General features: G+C 42.1%; 1 protein-coding gene across 1 annotated transcript in view; it reads left to right on the top strand.

Annotated features, from left to right (window-relative positions):
• Positions 1–20,155, top strand: part of itgbl1 (integrin, beta-like 1) — a 223,897-nt gene that overhangs the window by 4,673 nt on the left and 199,069 nt on the right. Inside the window, exon 2 of the mRNA XM_060826498.1 lies at positions 1,685–1,884. Within this exon, the coding sequence (XP_060682481.1) occupies positions 1,685–1,884 (200 nt within the window). The remainder of the gene's footprint in view (positions 1–1,684; positions 1,885–20,155) is intronic.

The raw sequence follows: 20,155 nt of genomic DNA, 5'->3' as shown, positions 1-20,155 counted from the left end.
CTCATGTCAGAAGGTCAGACCTTTATGGTTCTGGAGTGCGTCAACGTCACTTTCAGTTTTCTGCATTACTCTTAGAAGTTCAGGGTGAAAAAAAAATTACCACAACAACATTTCCTCTTTTGACAAGCGTGGAATGAAAGCCAGTTACTGGAAGACCTCCAAACACAGATAAAGTGTTTCTCTACTCAGGGAGAGAACAACAAAATGCTGTTGCAGGCTCCACAACCTGTCAAGATGTGTCGTTATACATATAATATAGTCATTTGCTCGACAATTTAGTTGGGGAATAATAAGCAGCTCAGGATAATATTCCTATATTCCTACAGTAAACTATTCTACCTATCAAACCTGCTCCTCCATTTAATATTGGATTTGTATAGTAACTCCACTTACCCACCATAGGTCCATATAGCTTTATACAATTAAGAAACAAATCCATCAATCTCAGTTCTAAAATATTCAATTTACTCATAGACTCTAAAGCTGAGGATAAATATTTTTGCAACAATTAATACATGGTGCTTTTAATGAATCTGACATTTTAAAACAAATGTTATTGTTTTAAAATGTACTACTAATTGATTTATTACTCTGTGGTCTATAAATTACTATGAAAGATCTAAGCTTAAAGAGGAAATATGTAAGTTTACAAATCCACACATACAATTTCACTACATCTAATATTTTGAATATAAATCCAATACATTTCCCTGCATTCACATTTACCACAAATGAATTGTTTCATTAGTTCTTTATTGCAAAAAATACATCTTCATAAATAGCATACTTATCATGGTTTCATAATTGCAGAGTCATAGAGTCATTCAGCATGGAAACAGACCCTTCAGTCCAACTCATCTGCACTGCCCAGATATCCCAATATGACCTATTTCCATTTGTCAGCATTTGGCCCATGTCTCTCTAGACACTTCCTATTCAAACAGCTAATCAAATACCTTTGAATTGTTGTAACTACACCCGCCTCCCCACTTCCTCTGGTAGCTTATTCCATCCACGCACCAGCTTCCACATGAAAAGTTACCCCACAGGTCCTTTTTTTAAGTCTTTACCCTCTCACCTTAAGCTATACCCTTTAGGTTTGGACTCTTCCACCCTAGGAAAAAGATCTTGTCTATTTATCCTATCCATGCACCTCATGATTTTATAAACCTCCATAAGGTCACCCCTCAGCCTCTGACACTCCAGAAAACAAAACTCAGCCTATTCAGCATCTCCCTATAACTCAAACCCTCCAATCCTCGCAACATCCTTGTAAATCTTTTCTGCATCCTCTTAAGTTTAACAAGATCTGTCTGAAAGAAGGGCAACCAGAATTGTACACAGTATTCCAAAAGTGGCCTCGCTAATGTCCTGTACAGCCACAACATGATATCCCAAATCTTATTTTCAATATCATGACCAATGAAGACAAGCATGCCAAATGCCTTCTTCACCACCCTGTCTACCTGTGACTCCACTTTCAAGAAACTATACATCTGTACCCTTTGGTCTCTTTGTGTTTTAGTTGATAGAATGATATTGTCCGTAATGTGGAAGACGTGGTTTTTTTTTGTTTAACTTATTGATTATTTGGATTGTTGTGATGAAATTCAAGTATTATGAAGTATTTTCATGAATTAATTTGTTCTAAAATTATGTTTCTATTCCCTCTTGCAATTTAAAGGCAGTCTGGTACTTGCGAGTTGTCATTGGAGTCATCAGTGAAACGTTGTAAATCTCATGATGGTTTGATCTGCAGTGGCAGAGGACAGTGCGACTGTGGTGTATGCATCTGCCTTGACAGTGAACCAGGAAAATACTATGGCTCTCGTTGTGAGTGCCAGGACTGGCTCTGTGAAAGCTACGATGGGAAGATTTGTGGAGGTAAATTATTTATACTGCATCAGTGTCTGAAGTCAGGTGTACTGGGTATTTGACCTCTCCAGAGCTGACTAGGAATGACAGATTTCAGTCAGCTCATAGCAAACACAGAAGAAACATCATTGATCCATTAAAATAAATCATCTAGATTTAATTTTCTTTGATCCCTTAAACAATTGTTTTAGGGAGGAGGGCGATCATGAGGGAAGAAATGTGAGGCAACCATTCACAGGATTGGGAGAGGTGGAGTTGACAGAGAGCATGAGACATACCCAAACAGAGTCGGCAGCCCTGCATTCTGCATGGATGTAGGTGGACCTAATAATATAACACATGGGCCACATAGCGCTGGATGTGTTATGTTTGGTCAGATTGTTTATGTGTTGCATATCTCCAGCAGTGAAGTGATACCCCTTTTATACTTAGTGCCTGCAAAAGCTAGTTACCAAAATGTACAGGTTTCTAACAAATGAAGATAAATGAACTGTCAGGTATGATTTGGCTGATGTGCTAATATTTAAACTCAAATCTTTATGGTCCATACACTTTCCAGAATTTGTGTTTTTTTAATTATACCTCAATAGAAAATGAGAAAAGCAAAGTGTCGTAGGTTTTTTTTTAGATTACTTACAGTGTGGAAACAGGCCCTTCGGCCCAACAAGTCCACACCGACCCGCCGAAGCGACAACCCACCCACCCTACATATACCCCTTACCTAACACTACGGGCAATTTAGCATGGCCAATTCACCTGACCCGCACATCTTTGGACTGTGGGAGGAAACCGGAGCACCCGGAGGAAACCCATGCAGACACGGGGAGAACGTGCAAACTCCACACAGTCAGTCGCCTGAGGCGGGAATTGAACCCAGGTCCCTGGCGCTGTGAGGCAGCAGTGCTAACCACTGTGCCACCGTGCCGCCCCATTTATATACAGATCCAGTGAAACTATCAGATCTAGATACACCTGGTAGTGTTTTATGAGCCAATTGTACAATGAGGGGCATACTAATATCGATGATTGATATTGTGTATCTAGGTGTGTAATCAGATCTGATTGCTTACACTCTGAACAGCATAGGTCAGAGGTTTGATTTGGAATTTTGTTCGTTATAATTGTGGGCTGCTGGACTGGAGCATGAATACTACAGCTCATGTTGACTGTAGTTGGTGGGTTCTTACACTGAAGGGTTCTTGTGTTGAATGGGTCTAAAGAGGTTCATAACTGTCTTGTATTTTCTTAGCTCTAGTCAGTTTCTCCTGAATTCTTTATTAGATTTGTATTGACTACCTTGTACTTCTGGCCCCGTGTTTTGGGAAACATACTTTCTAGTTACTGTTTTTGTAACCTTTGTGATCTCTTTTCAGTTACTCCTTAGTCTTTTCCTTTCTGAAGAAAATAGTTTTTTTTTTAGAATCTCTATAGTATGGAAACAGGCCTTTTGGCCCAACAAATCTAGACTGATCCTCTGAAGAGTAACCTACCCAGACCCATTTTCCTAACCTACATTTACCCCTGACTAATTCACTTATCCTGCACATTACTGAACACTATGGGCAATTCACCTAACTTGCACATCTTTGGACTGTGGGAGGAAACCAGACCACCCGAAGGAAACCCATGCACACACAGGAGAATGTGCAAATGCCATACAGACAGTCACCTAAGGCTGGAATCAAACCTGGGTCCGTGGCTTTGTGAGGCAGCAGCCGCTAACCACTGAGCCACTGTACTGACTGTATTAGGTTGCCCAGCTCCCCCCACATTGTTATAACCTTTCATTTCCACCTATGTTTGTTGCGGATGGATCTGCATTCCAACTCAGAGGTGGACTGCATCTTCCAGTGCCTAAACCAGGGTTGTGCTGCTCCTCTCAATGAATGGGACTCTTTTTTCTCCAGCATTTGAATCATCAAGCAGTGAGCCAAGCCCTTTTGGGATCATGTAGCTGGCTATGTTCCAAATGATCTCTACAATTGGTTTCCTGATTGGCTAGGTGCAGGAAGATGGCTAAATATGTCATAGTAAGGGTTCCCTTTGAACTCCCTTCTCCATCTCACAGTCCATGCAGTGATGACCTACAAGGAGAATGGAATTTATGGAATTTGTATGGTTGCAAAATAAGTGTTGAGAGTGTGGTGCTGGAAAAGTACAGCAGGTCAGGCAGCATTAAGGAGCAGGAGAATTGACATTTCGGGCAGAAGCTCTTCATCAGGAATGAGGCTTGTGGGTTAGGGCTGAGAGATAAATGGGAGGGGGTAGGGTTGGGGGGAGGTAGCTGGGAAAGCAATGGGTGGTTAAAGGTGAGGGAGAAGGCAGTGATGGACATGTCTGGAGGCCGGTGCCGATTTGGAGGCTTGAAACTGGTATAATGTGGAGGGAGGGATATGAAGTAGCTGTTGAAATCCACATTTAACCTGTGTGGTTGCAGTGTTCCAAGGCAGAATACGAGGCGTTCCTCCTCCACCCGTTGGCGACGGTTTGGCGATGGAGGTGGCTCAGGACCTGCATGTCCTTGACGGAGTGGGAGGGGGAGTTGAAGTGTTCAGTCACAGGGCAGTGAGGTTGGTGGGTGCAGGTGTCTCAGAGATTGTTGCAAAATAAGTTGTAAGGTTTTGATTTGACCTTCCTACATGATATTCCTGGTTGTGAATCTAATTATACATTTGCTATTCACCCCTTTAACTGTTCTCCTCAGTTTGTTCCCAGACTTCTATCAGTATTTTGTTCAGGTCAACAAAGTAAGAATTATGTAGAAAGTACACTCCACCTGTATAGGACTAAAGGAGACCAACCAACCCATTGAGCCTTTCCACTATGCTCTGATCTACATTTTAACTCCATCGTCCTGCCTTCTTCCTGTAACTCTTAATGCACTTAACCAACAAAAATCTATTAATCTGTTTGTAAAATTTTCAACTGACGCACTGGATTGATTCAGAGAAAACATTTCATCCACATTCACTCTGTCATGCTTTGTACGAATTTACGAATTTCAATTAGGCCACCAGTCATTCATAGAAACATAGAACAATACAGCACAGAACAGGCCCTTCGGCCCACGATGTTGTGCCGAACATTTGTCCTAGCTTAAGCACCTATCCATGTACTTATCCAATTGCCGCTTAAAGGTCACCAATGATTCTGACTCTGCCACTCCCACAGGCAGCGCATTCCATGCCCCCACCACTCTCTGGGTTAAGAACCCACCCCTGACATCCCCCCTATACCTTCCACCCTTCACCTTAAATTTATGTCCCCTTGTAACACTCTGTTGTACCCAGGGAAAAAGTCTCTGACTGTCTACTCTATCTATTCCCCTGATCATCTTATAAACCTCTATCAAGTCACCCTCATCCTTCGCCGTTCCAGTGAGAAAAGGCCTAGCACTCTCGACCTATCCTCGTACGACCTATTCTCCATTCCAGGCAACATCCTGGTAAATCTCCTCTGCACCCTCTCCAAAGCTTCCACATCTTTCCTAAAGTGAGGCGACCAGAACTGCACGCAGAAGTCCAAATGTGGCCTTCCCAAGGTCCTGTACAGCTGCAACATCACCTCACGACTCTTGAATTCAATCCCTCTGCTAATGAACGCTAATACACCATAGGCCTTCTTACAAGCTCTATCCATCTGAGTGGCAAATTTCAAAGATCTATGAACATTGACCCCAAGATCCCTCTGTTCCTCCACCTGACTAAGAACCCTACCGTTAACCCTGTATTCTGCATTCTTATTTGTCCTTCCAAAATGGACAACCTCACACTTGACAGGGTTGAACTCCATCTGCCACTCCTCAGCCCAGCTCTGCATCATATCTAGGTCCCTTTGCAGTCGACAACAGCCCTCCTTACTATCCATAACTCCATCAATCTTCGTATCGTCTGCAAATTTACTGACCCACCCTTCGACTCCCTCTTCCAAGTCATTAATAAAAATTACAAACAGCAGAGGATCCAAAACTGATCCCTGCGGAACTCCACTTGTAACTGGGCTCCAGGCTGAATATTTACCACCTACCACCACTCTCTGACTTCGACCTGTTAGCCAGTTCTCTATGGCCAAATTTCCCATTATCCCATGCCTCCTAACTTTCCGCATAAGCCTACCATGGGGAACCTTATCAAATGCCTTACTAAAATCCATGTACACTACATCCACTGCTCTACCCTCATCCACATGCTTGGTCACCTCCTCAAAGAATTCAATAAGAGTTGTAAGGCAAGACGTACCCCTCACAAATCTGTGCTGGCTGTCCCTAATCAAGCAGTGGCTTTCCAGATACTCATAAATCCTATCCCTCAGTACCCTTTCCATTACTTTGCCTACCACCGAAGTAAGACTAACTGGCCTGTAATTCCCGGGGTTATCCCTATTCCCTTTTTTGAACAGGGGCACAACATTTGCCACTCTCCAGTCCCCTGGTACCACCCCCGTTGATCGTGAAGGCGAAAAGATCATTGCCAATGGCTCTGCAATTTCCTCTCTTGCTTCCCACATAATCCTAGGATATATCCCATCAGGCCCGGGGGATTTGTCTATCCTCAAGTTTTTCAAAATGCCCAACACATCTTCCTTCCTAACAAGTATCTCCTCTAGCTTACCAGTCCGTTTCATACTCTCCTCTTCAACAACACAGTCCCTCTCATTTGTAAATACTGAAGAAAAGTACTCATTCAAGACCTCTCCTATCTCTTCCGACTCAATACACAGTCTCCCACTACTGTCCTTGATCAGACTTACCCTCGTTCTTGTCATTCTCATGTTTCTCACATATGCATAAAAGGCCTTGGGGTTATCCTGGATCCTACCCGCCAAAGATTTTTCATGCCCTCTCTTAGCTCTCCTTATCCCTTTCTTCAGCTCCCTCCTGGCTATCCCGTATCCCTCCAACGCTCTGTCTGAACCTTGTTTCAAGGTTCTTTGAAAGTCTAGAGAATATGAACCCAGTTTTCTCAATCACTCCTCAATGCTACCATCCAGGTATTAATCTGGTGAACTTCCATGAACTCTGTAATTTTGGAGGGAATTCTAGATTTCTACTCCCATTTATGCAAAGTGCTTTCTGGCATTACCCCTGAGGATGCTGGCTGTGATTTTAAGATTCTCCTCCCTCTGAAACAGGGTCGCTCTATCTACATCATCATCTCCTTTTTTTCATATTGAACACCACATTAATATCATCCTGAGATACTTACACTTAATGGAAATACAAATCCTTATCTATTTAAACTGTCCTCCCAATTTGCAGATGCAGTTGGAGAGTATAGGAGAGACTTTGAAGACAGTTAGCAATTGTTGAGGAACCTGAAGGAAGTGATTTATCTGAAAAGAGTTTTCATCAGATTGGGTGTAGTAGCATTTGTATGCTCTGAACACAAAGTTAATACATGGCCCTCAAATGACAGCAAGGATTCAGGAGAAATCTAGCCTTCTCTTTCTCAAGCTAGACTAAATTCAGCATCTACCTTTGGAGACTGATCTTGGATTATGATTTGTGAAATATATACAGTTGTCAGGAGGCCATTCAGCTCATCAGACCTGCTCTGCCATTGAATTAGATCAATGCCAACTTTCCTACATTACCTCCACATTCCTTAAAGTCATTAGTCTCTAGAGACCTATTAATTTGTGACTTGAACCTGCTCAATGATTGAATTTTGACAACACTCAGATTTGGAGAACTGTGAACATTTGCCACCCTCTGAGTGAAGACATTCCATCGCATCTCCGTCTCAAATGGGACTTATACTGCAATTATGTCCCCTGATTTTAGATTCACCAGCCAGGAGAAATATCTTATCTCTATGTACCCTGCCACACCCTGTAAAATATTCTTATGTTTCAATGAGGTCAACCCTCATTCTGCTAAACTTTAGGCAACTCCACTCTCCTCAATCTCCCTTCCTAAGTCAATCCCACCATCCGATGGATTAATCTAGTGAACCTCCCTTGCATTCTGATTATAGCAAGTTGATGACGTGACTAAAACAGTACACAACACTTAAGATGAGGGATCAGAAAGGCTTTTTCCTACTGCAGCAAGACATCTTTACTCCTATACTCAAATCCCCTTGTACATACCATTTATCTTCCAAATTGCTTGCTGCACCTGCATAACTTTGAGTCACTCATGAACAAGGACACCAATGTCTCTTTGCACACCTGTACTTCCCAAACTCTCACCCCCCTGTAAGAAATTTCCTGAATTTCTATTTCTTCAACTAAAATGAATAAGTTCATACTTATTAATTTATGTTCCATCTGCCATGTTCTAGCCCATTCACTTTGTCTAAGCAAGTCCTCTTGAAGCCCACTTACATCCTCCCCACAATGTACATTTCGACCTAATTTGGTGTCATCAGCTAATTTGGAAATGTACCATTGATCTTCACATCTAAATCATTTATGCAGATTCTGACAAGTTGTTGACCCAGAACTAAGCCAGGTAGTATTGCATTAGTAACAACTTGACATTCTGAGAATGATCCATTTATCCCTTCTCTCTGCTTTGTATCTGTTAAACAATTCTACCCCCCTCCCTCCCCCCAAGATATTAACCCCAATCCTATGGAGTCTAATTTTATTTACTAATCTCCAGTGTGTGACCTTATGAAAAATCTTCTATAAATTCAAATACACCACTGGGTCTCCAAAATCAACATTGCAAGTAACATCTTCAAACCCATACTTCACATTTGTCAAATTGAATTCCCTTTTATAAATCCATGTTGACTCTCCACTTACCTTTACAAAACCCTTCATTGTTCAACCAAGAAATGCTATAAATAGTGGAAGTTCTTATCTCCTTACATCTTGTTAATTGTCTTCTCAGCAACGTTTGTGGGAAATGGGCTAAAGGGATGTCACTATCAATTTGACGAACATACATCTGGTTCTATTAATACTGTACTGAGTCATCATGGTTTCAAAAAAAACACAATAAGACAATGTTTTTAAATTATATCCTACATGTATTTTGCCAGCTGTTTGTTGTATCAATCAGCCATTAAGAACCCAGTAACCCTGAGATTATGGCTTTTACCCAACCCGACCACAGAAATAATGATGGTAATCACTGCCTCCAAACAAAATTAAATGTCATTCCTAACTGTATATCTGGTAAATTACACGGTTCTGTCCTTATGTTATTTATCGTTGTTTTAAAACTCTTAACTGTTTGAGAACTCAAGTAGTGTTTCTGCCTTCTCAACCAATTTTTAATACAAATTGAGAGATGATTAGAATATTGAAAGGATGAGGTTGAACTCCATTGAGCTATGGCACAGGGTAATGACATTAGACATTGTCTTCAATAGAATCCCTATGGTGTGTATATAGGGCATTTGGACCATTGAGTTTGCACCGACCTTCCATAGAGTATCCCACTCAGACTCACCTTATTCCCATAATCCTGCATTTCCCATGGCTAATCCACCTGGTCTACACCTCCCTGCACACCATGGGGCAATTTAGCATGGTCAATCCAACCAAACTGCGCGTCTTTGGACTGTGGGAGATAACTGGAGAATTTGAGGGAAATTGACAAAGGGAGAAAATGCAAACTCCACACAGACAGTTGCCCAAGGTTGGAACTGAACCCAGGTTCCTGGCGCTGTGTGGCAGCAGTGCTATCCACTATACCACTGTGTTGCCCAGAAAGTATTCCCCATTTAAAGTATTTTTTGGATCCCTACTATAACTTTAAGGACTTTGGCTCAAGAATAAAGAAAGAGAATGAAGAATGAGCCAGCTCAGACTTTATTCCCTCATGGAACCTTAGATGGTATTAAACAGAAAGAGGACATTCAGTCCTTTGTGCATTTTAAATGAATGATACAATATCTTTCATTCCTTCTGCTCTTTCTCATTAACCTGCACTTTTCCCCCTCACGTTTACTGTGTATCCAATAACCCTTTGAAAGTCATTATTGAACCTGTTTCCCTGCCTTTTCAGACAGCACATTCCCAATTAGCAGGATCATTTGACAAATGGCTGGCACTGAAAATGTGTTGCTGGTTAAAGCACAGCAGGTTAGGCAGCATCCAAGGAACAGGAAATTCGACGTTTCGGGCCAGAGCCCTTCATCAGGAATGAGGAGAATGTGCCAGGCAGGCTAGGGAGGAGGCTGGCACTGCCCTTTGACGTGACCTCAGGGCAGGTATGGGTCCCATGCACAGGAATCAGAGCCATTTTTAGTGATGATGCTGGAAGAGCAAAAATCTAACAGAACAGCAATTGCTTCTGGAAAGAAGACTTGCATTTCCTCTCAACATGCACCAAAAAGGCAAGAGGAAAGCATCTGATATTATTTTCCCTGATCAGACTGTTTGTTAGTCATTGAAGTTGAAAGGAAGAAGCACCTTGGCACAGTGGCACAGGTGGCACAGTGGTTAGCACTGCTGCCTCACAGCGCCTGAGACCCGGGTTCAATTCCCGACTCAGGCGACTGACTGTGTGGAGTTTGCACGTTCTCCCCGTGTCTGCGTGGGTTTCCTCCGGGTGCTCCGGTTTCCTCCCACAGTCATAAAGATGTGCGGGTCAGGTGAATTGGCCATGCTAAATTGCCCGTAGTGTTAGGTAAGGGGTAAATGTAGGGGTATGGGTGGGTTGCGCTTCGGCGGGTCGGTGTGGACTTGTTGGGCCGAAGGGCCTGTTTCCACACTGTAAGTCTAATCTAATCTAATCTAATCTAAGTCTAATCACCTATGGGAAACTGGAGATAAAAGACAGGATCTCAAGGTAGGGGGAAATGAGCAAAGGACCTGCTTTTAAGTTGTTCAGTACTGGATTCCAGATTTCAACAATTTACTGTGTAAAAACAATTCTCCTCATTGTCCATTTAATGCTCTTGTCAATCACTTTAAATCTGTGTCCTCTGGTTACTGACCGTCCTTTCAGTGGAAACAATTTCTTCCAATTCACTTGATCAAAATGCTTCATAAGTTTAGTGCTCTTCCATTAAATCTCCCTTAACCGCCTCTTTTCCAAGGAGAACAATCCCAGCTTCTCCTGTCCCTCCACATAACTGAAGTCCTACAACCCTCGCACCATTCTAGTGAATATCTTCTGCACTCTTTCCAAATCCTAAGCATCCTTCATAAAATGTGGATCATTGCTTAATTTAAGGACAGTTTTGCACATCTGCAATATTTCAAAAGTACATAGAAAGGGATTTACAGTAGGCAAATCTCAAAACTTATGATGAAAATAAAGTTAAACAAACAATAATGCAGACAAATGACAAACTTGTTAAAGGACAAATGTAGCAAACAGGAACTAGCTCCAAAACCGTATTATAAGGACATAGGTTTGTTATTTTAAAAAAATCTTTGCCCATCTGTAAAGCTAGTGTGATTCTGCCTGATAATGTCATTGGGTACTCCAGGGCCAGATATAGTTATGGTACAGTTTCCAGACTTGCTGAGTTTTTCCAGCACAGTTTATATTTCCAATCTCCAAGATCCACAGTATTTTGCTTTGAATCCCCTTGCTGAGATACTTGTATCATCAATAGCCACAGGTGGGGTGCCAGAAAACGTGAGGTTGGCTAACTATTTAAGAAAGACGGTAGGTAAAAGCCAGGTTGAGCCTGGCATCGGTGGTGGGCAAATTGTTGGAGGGAATCCTGATGGATAGGATTTACATGTATTTGGATAGGCCAGGTATTATTAGGGATAATCAATGTGGCTTTGTCCGTGGGAAATCATGTCTCACTGACTTGATTTGAGTTTTTTGATGAAGTAACAGAGAAGATTGATGAGGGCAGAGTGGTGGATGTGATCTATGTGGACTTCAGTCAGGCATTGACATTGTTCCTCATTGATGACTGGTTAGCACTGTTAAGTCACATGGAATAAAGAGAATCTAGCCATTTGGATACAGACCTGGCTCGAAGATGGAAGACAGAGGGTGGTGGTGGAAGGTTGCTTTTCAGGCTGGAGGCCTGTGACCAGTGGTGTGCCACAAGGATTGGTGCTGTGTCCACTGCTTTTTGTCATTTATATAAATGATTTGGATGTGAACATAGGCAGCGTAGTTAGTAAGTTTGCAGATGACACCAAAATTGGAGGTGTAGTGGACAGCGAAGAAGGTTACCTCAGAGTACAACGGGATCTTGATCAGACCAGCCAATGGGCTGAGGAGTGGCAGTGGAATTTAATTAAGATAAATGTGATGTGCTGCATTTTGAAATCAACGCTGGACTTATATACTTAATGGTGATGTCCTGGCGAATGTTGCTGAACAAAGAGACCTTGGGATGCGGGTTCATAGCTCCTTGAAAGTGGAGTCGCAGGTAGGTAGAATAGTGAAGAAGGCATTTGGTATGCTTTCCTTTATTGGTCAGAGTATTGAGTACAGAGTTGGGAGGTCATGGTGAGGCCACTTTTGGAATATTGTGTGCATTTTGGTCTCCATCCTATTGGAAGGATGTTGTGAAACTTGAAAGGGTTCAGAAAAGATTGACAAGGATGTCACCAGGGTTGGAGGATTTGAGCTATAGGGAGAGACTGAATTGGTTGGGGCTGTTTTCCTTGGAGCATTGAAGGTTAAAGGGTGACTTTATAGAGGTTTATATAACTATGAGGAACATGGATAGGGTGAATAGCCAAGGTCTTTTCCATGGGGTGGGGGAGTTCAAAATTACAGGGCATTGGTTCAAGGTGAGAAAGGAAAGATTTAAAAAGGGTCAAAGGGACAACTTTTTCATGCAGAGGATGGTGCATGTATGAAATAAGTTGCCAAAGCAAGTGGTGGAGGCTGGTACAATTGCAACATTTAAAAGGCATTTGGATGGGTATAGAATAGGAAGGATTTAGTGAGATTTGGACCAAGTGCTGGCATATGGGATTGGATTAATTTAGGATATTTGTTCAGCATGGATGGGTTAGACTGAAGGTTGCTGTACATCTCTATGACTCTTTGCCTCTATATCACTGAACAAATGGTCTGCGTCATGATCTCATTGATGTTTGTGTCGTCCTGTTGCATGCAAGTTTACCGTTGTGCTTTCTACAATAGTTATTATACTTGAAATATACTTCAATTGTAAAGTGATGGAAATTTTGAGGTTGTGAAAGGTGCTATAGAAATGCAAATGTTCTCTCTTTATTTGCCTCAGGCACTGTACTAAGAGAAGAATCGACACCTGGGGCACTCTGTGCTGTTTTGGCACCACGCTTTAGAAAGGACACATTGTCTTTGGAAAGAGTGAATCTGAGATCCACAATAATGTTTCCAAACTTCCATGAATCAAATTATGAAGAAAGATTCCATGAACTGGGTGTGATTGATTGATTGATTTATTGTTGTCATAGGTAACAAGATACAGTGGAAAGTGTTGTTTTGCATGATGTACAGGCAAAGTGTACCGTACGTAGTATGTCAGGGTAGAAGATCAGAATGCAGATTACAGTGTAACAACCACAGGGAAGCTGCAAAGAGAGACAGAGAGATCAGATTTAATAATTGAGAGGTCCATTTTAATGTTTGCTAACTTGTACTCAAAGTTTTATATCTTCTGGCCAATGGAGAAGGGTGGAAGAGAGCGTAACCAAGTTGAAAAGGGTCTTTGATTATGTTGATTGCTTTCCTGAGGCAGCTGGTGGTATAGATAGAGTCAGTGGATGGGAAGCTGGCTGGGGTGATGGACTGGGCTGATGAGAGACGTGACTAACCTTGTGAAACATTTCATTATTCTGGAGATCAGAGGTGGGTTTATTGTTCCCCAGAATATGGAAGGTTAAGGAGGGACTTGATTATGATTTCTGTTTTGCATTTTGAAAGTCATTTATGAAGTTTAGAAATAGACATTTCCCCTAGCAGGGGAATCTAATATGAGGAACCTTAAAATCAGAGCCAGGCCATTCAAGAAAAAGGTTGGGAAGTATTTCATCTCATCAAAGAAATTGAGGCATAACAGTAACTGCAAAAGACTTTCTAACTGCATATATTCTGAAATTTGGTCTGTGTTGTTCCTTAATACGTTGCCAAAATCAACAAGCTGAAAGGTACATCCAGATGTGTAGTTTTGGAACTGATGTATGAAGTCATATGTCTATGTTATTTTTGAATAGGAAAACACTTTTCAGAGTAGGAAAAAAATAGTTAGCATATCAACCTTTCTCCTTTTTCACGGCTGACATCAATAGCACCTCAATACTTGCAGAAAACAATGTTTAAACTGTGTAGCTATGTGTTACTGACATAGTTGACTGGACTGGCATTTCCAAGAATTCAAGGTGAATTTTCAGGACTCTACTGAGAATAGTTGCTAGGAGAAAAATCATCATGGTCTCACAAAAAAAAACGTGTAATTCACACCCTCCCCCATTTTCTTTGAATAAATTTGGCTTACTATTCAATAAAGTCCTGGCAATGGAAAAAAGAGGCACTCTGATTGGTTGTCAAGAGTCAAACATTCAAGTTCCCAATTGGCTGGAGAGATGAAGTCTCCTGTCAGGTAGCCAATGGGAGTGGGGCAGTTAGAGGTCAACTGATGAAACCTTTGTCTAGCCAGCATTGATAATTAAGAGTGTACCCAACCTAATAGTAACAATTTGCTTAAAAGCTTTGACTTCGAGGACTTTCAGCAAATTTAAATTTCAAAACTGAGATTGGCAGATTTCCTATTAGGTTACAGACCCAAAACAGATAAATGGAGTTAAGATACAGATCAGCCATGATCCAACTGAAAGGGAAATGCTCAAGTTTGCCTCCTCCTGTTTTTGGGTTCCTATTTAGTTGATGAGCTTAAGTGGAAGCACAGAGGTGAGTTTGCCTCCAGCAGAATGTTTCATCTGATCTGGCAATGTATTATCCTTTGTAGCACAAAAACTTAGCATGGACATCACGGTATTGAAGAACATAACAGATATATATTACAGTGGACTATTAAATACAGATATTACCTTCCTTAATTATCTAAACATTGGGGCTGATATTAAGGCAATAGGTTACAAGAGCAAGAGGAGGCAATGGCCTAGTAGTATTATCACAGTCCAGAAAATGTTCTGCGGACCTGGGTTCAAATCCTGCCTTGGCGGATGGTGGAATTTGAACTTAGCAAATACCTGGAATGAAGAGTTTAATGATGATGCTGAATTGATTGCTGGGGGAAAAAAAACAATTGGTTCACTAATGCCCTTCAGGGAAGGAAACTGCCATCCTTACCTGGTCTGGCCTACATGTGACTACAGGCCCATGGCAATATGGTTGACTCTTAACTACCTCTGGGTAATGAGGGATGGGCAATAAATGCTGCCTAACCAGCGATGCCCTCATCATGCTTCGGGTGATCTGAGGCACGGTGGAGTGTGAGCTCTTTATATGCTTAGATGCCGTGATAATGTCATGAGCATTTCATGGAACAGTGTTTACTGTCTCTCTCCACTTGTTTGATGTAGGATTCCTTGATCAGGCACAGGGTGCTTGAGTATAAGGACCCTGTCCCATCCTCAGTTGGGATTATTGGAAATCCTTACAGAATGGGTGGCCTTCCGAGGGCACAGGGAGATCCATGCAGACTCCATTTAACCCTGAAGCCACCATTCAATTGCAGTGGTCTCTGGGATAATGACTGTCAACTGGTTTATTAATTGGCCTAATTGACATTGTGCTGCCTCTAGCTGAGAGTCCCATGTCAGTCCCTTCCACGTGATTTAAATTCCCTTCCTTTTCCATGATTAGGTGGGGATGAGAACCAAGTTTCCTGCATTGAATATATGCAGCACTAAATCCAGTTCAACACTACACCTTGTTCAATATAATTTCATACTTAGACAAGCACTTAGCTAAATAGAACTTATCCATGACAATAAAATTTGGACTATTTGCTCAACTGTTGAGAGTGTGGTGCCGGAAAATCGCGTTTCAGGCAAAAGCTCTTCACAGGAATTGCTTGCAAAGTCGATTTTCCTGATCCTCGGATACTGCCTGACCTGCTGTGCTTTTCCAGCACCGCACTCTCAACTCTGACCTCCAGCATCTGCAGTACTCACTTTCGCCTCTTTGCTCAACTGGTCCATATTTGGTAATTTTTTTGCCAACTGAGTTCACTAGAATTTAGGAGAATGAGAGGTGATCTATCAAAACTTATATATTATGAGAAAGAGAAACAGAAATTCTGGAAAAACTTAGCGGGTCTGGCAGTATCTGTGGAGAAAAATCAGAATTAACATTTTGAGTCTGGTGACCTTCCAGCTTTTATAAAATTATTGCGTCGCTGTACTGGGTTGATGCAGAAAAGATGCCCACAGATAGGGAGGGAATTGTCCAGAACTAGGGGACACAGTCTCAGAATAAGGGGAAAGCAATTTAAGGATTGAGGTTAAGTGGATTTTTATTCACTCAGCGTGGTGCATATTTGGAATTGTCTATGAATTCTACAGTCATCTCAGTCATCAAATGTGTTCAGGACAGAGACTGATAGATTTCTAAATATGAATGACATCAAGGGATTTGGAGATTGAAAGGGAAAATGTCTTTGATGTAATTAATCACTCCTAGAATGGTGGAGCAGCCTTTAGGGCTGAATGGCCTACTCTTCCTCCTCTGTATTCTGACCACTTCCCTTGGCGAAGATGTTGCTGTTGAATTCTCTACCTGATTCATGGTGACACTCTCTCTCTATGGTAAGTAACTTTGGATTCTCTTATCCTGTTAGCAGAAAGTGTTGAGCAGGACAAAAAGCAACAACAACTTGATTTATAAAGTGCCTTTAATGTAGCAAAGCATCAAAAGCTGCTCCACATAAATAATCATCGCATAAAATATGACACCTGACCCAAAACTTTAACTCTGACTTCTCCCCACAGATGCTGTGAGACCTGCTGAGCTTTTCCAACAACCTTTGTTTTTGTTTCTGATTTGCAGCATCTGCAATTCTTGTGATTTTTAAGAATAAGGTGGTACTGGAGACAAACCAAATGGCTAGAATAACATGATAAAAATAAGAGCCACATCTCAAGAGTCTAACCAAAGTAACAAGTAATCCAAAACTGCACAAACGAATTAAGATAGAGAGATCATAACAAGTTATCAATGTAATGGTGTTAAAACAGGAGAGTAGGGAAGATTTTACAAACACAGAACAGTGTGGTGGGGTTATCTGCAGTGCCACGTGAACTCAAGATCACAGTAGAGGTCGTCTTCACGGCTATCAGTTTCTACTCGGTGATTCTGTGTTGTTATGTATGCCTTGGAGGACCCTGACCCAAAAATTGGAGACTGAATGTCCTTGACTGCTGAATTGTTCCCCAACTGGGAGGGAACCTCCCTACCTGGCAATTGTTGTGCAGTGTCCATTCATCCGTTGTTGTAGCGTTTGTGTGATCATGCCAATACACCATGTCTTGGTGCATCCTTGCCTGCATCATATGAGACAGACAACATAGGCCAAGTCACTTGAGTATCTGGCATGTACATCGTGGGTGGTATTCCCACGTCTGATGGTAGTATCCATGTCGATGATCTACAATGTCTTGCAGAGGTTGCCATGGCAGCGTTGTATAATGTTGTGGTCGATGTTGTCCTGAAGGCTGGGTAGTTTGCTGCAAATGATGGCCTGTTTAAAGTTTGGCTGTTGTTTGAAGGTGAGAAATGGGGCCATAGGGATGATCTTGGCGAGATGTTCATTGTCAACAATGACATGTTCAAGGCTGCCAAGAACAAGGCATAGTTTCTCCACTTGGGGGAAGTACTGGATGATGAAGGGTACTCTATCAGTCGTATCCTGTGTCTGTCTTCTGAGGAGGTCATTACGGTTTTTCACAGTGGCATGTGGGAATTGGCGATCAAGGAGTTGAGCATCACATGCCTTTCTTATGTGGGCATCCTTCAAAATCTTTAGTTGTCTATTATGTTCTTTCTCATCTGAGCAGCTCCTGTGTATGTGCAGGGTTTGTCCATAGTGGATGGCCTCTTTATCATGTTTAGCTGAAAATGTGTTGCTGGTTAAAGCACAGCAGGTTAGGCAGCATCCAAGGAATAGGAAATTCGACGTTTCGGGCATAAGCCCTTCATCAGGAATGAGGATCAGGATTCATTCCTGATGAAGGGCTTATGCCCAAAACGTTGAATTTCCTATTCCTTGGATGCTGCCTGACCTGCTGTGCTTTAACCAGCAACACATTTTCAGCTGTGATCTCCAGCATCTGCAGACCTCATTTTTTACCTCTTTATCACGTTTAGGCTGGAAGTGAGAGAGGGGCAGCATGGTGAGGTTACCCATGGGCTTTCTGTAGAGTGAGGTACTGAGGTGTCCGTCCTTAATGGAGATGTGTGGGTCCAAGAATGAGACTGATTCTGAAGAGTAGGGAACATCTCCGGGACACTCGCACCAATCAACCCCACCACGCTGTGGCCCAACATTTCAATTTTCCCTCCCACTCTGCCGAGGACATACAGGTCCTGGGCTTCCTCCACTGCCGCTTCCTCACCACCTGACGCCTGGAGGAAGAACGCCTCATCTTTCTCCTCAGAACACTTCAATCCCAGGGCATCAATGTGGACTTCACCAGTTTCCTCATTTCCCCCTCCCCCAGTTCCAGCCTTCCAGCTCAGCATCGCCTCATGACCTATCCTACCTGCCTATCTTCCTTTCCACCCATCCACTCCACCCTCCTCTCAGACCTATCATCTTCATCCCCACCCCCCATTCACCCATTGTACTCTTTGCTACCTTCCCCCCATCTCCTCTCTGACCTATCACCTCCATCCCCACCCCCATTCACCTATTCTACTCTATGCTATTTTCTCCCCACCCACACCCTCCTCTCATTTATCTCTCCACTCTGCAGGCACCGTGCCTCTATTTCTGATGAAGGACTTTTGCCCGAAACATTGATTTTCCTGCTCCTCGGATACTGCCTGCCCTGCTGTGTTTTTCCAGCACCACTTTAATCTAGACTCTGAAGAGTAGTTTATGATACGTCTGATGGTGGGATGAAATTTGTTGATATTGTTATGTGACCCCGCCACACAGTTCTGTATCTGTAAAATGTTCCTCACTGTCTTGTTTTAGCACCTTCACCTTGATAACTTGTTATGATCTCTCTACCTTAATTAGATTTTACAGTTTTGCATTACTTATTACTTTGGTTAGACACTCGACATGTGAATCATAGCTATCATATTATACCTGTCATTTGGTTTGTCTCCAGCACAACCCTATTTTTAATTTTTTACAATTATCTCTGTGCCTCATTTAATCAGATTATAGATCATCCCTTCATTTAGTACTCAGCTGTTGACACTTTACTCATGCACCATTTGTATGATCTTTGACCTCTCTGCCTATTGGTCTCTCTGCTTGTGCTTGTATGCTTTCCTTCACTTCACCTGAAGAAGAGTCAGAGCTCCAAAAGCTTGTGATTTCAAACAAACCCATTGGACTGTAACCCGGTGTCATGTGACTTCTCACACAGATTTGCAGGTCAGTTGGATTGGCCATGGGAAACTGCCCATAGATTAGATGGATTAGCCACGGGATGTGCAGAGTTAAAGGGACAGGATGGTGAGAGTTGGGTGGGTTTGGGTGGGATGCTCTTTTGGAGGGTAGGTGTGGACCCGATGAACCAAATGGCCTCCTGCCACACAAGTAGGGGTTCTATAAGTTGATGACTATCCAATTAGGAAAGGAATTGTATGCTAAATTATATCTCAGTGGGTAACGCTCCTATCTCAGGGTTGGAAGGTTGTGCAGTCAAGTATCAGTCCAGTGACTTGACAATGAAATCTGCTGACATTCGCATTGCATTATTGAGAGATTGCTGCACTGTTGGATAAGCAGGCTTTATTAAGAGCTGCTAAACTGCAGACTCCCAAATGTTTCCCAGGTGGATGTATTTACAGGCAGTCTTTTAAAAGATGGAGAGATGAATTTAATGTCCTTTTCAGCCTTTATTTACCCTTTAACCAAGGTCACTGAAAACAATGACAATTATTCCTTGTGGGATCTTGCTATGTTTCCAACATTACTACAGACATTACACTTCTAAAGGTGTTTCATTGGCTGTAATGTGGTTTGGGATATTCTGAGACTGTGAAAGGTGCAATTTCTTTCTCAGTGTTTAAGCTTGTATATCCAGAAAAAGCTATCAAAATCCATATAAGCAAAGATGATTAAGCACTCTATGGACCTGTTGTTGCTGGAGCAATGAAAACATGCCACAGAAAGCGATTGACAAAATGAATGATACAGGTTGTAAGGTTAGATCGATGCTCTGGTGCTTGGCTCAATTATTTTTTCCGACAGGCAGAGAGAAACATTTC

Source organism: Hemiscyllium ocellatum, chromosome 6 (assembly GCF_020745735.1).
Source record: "Hemiscyllium ocellatum isolate sHemOce1 chromosome 6, sHemOce1.pat.X.cur, whole genome shotgun sequence".
In the NCBI taxonomy this organism is placed as follows: Eukaryota; Metazoa; Chordata; class Chondrichthyes; order Orectolobiformes; family Hemiscylliidae; genus Hemiscyllium; species Hemiscyllium ocellatum.
This window is presented reverse-complemented; position numbering and strand designations above follow the sequence as displayed.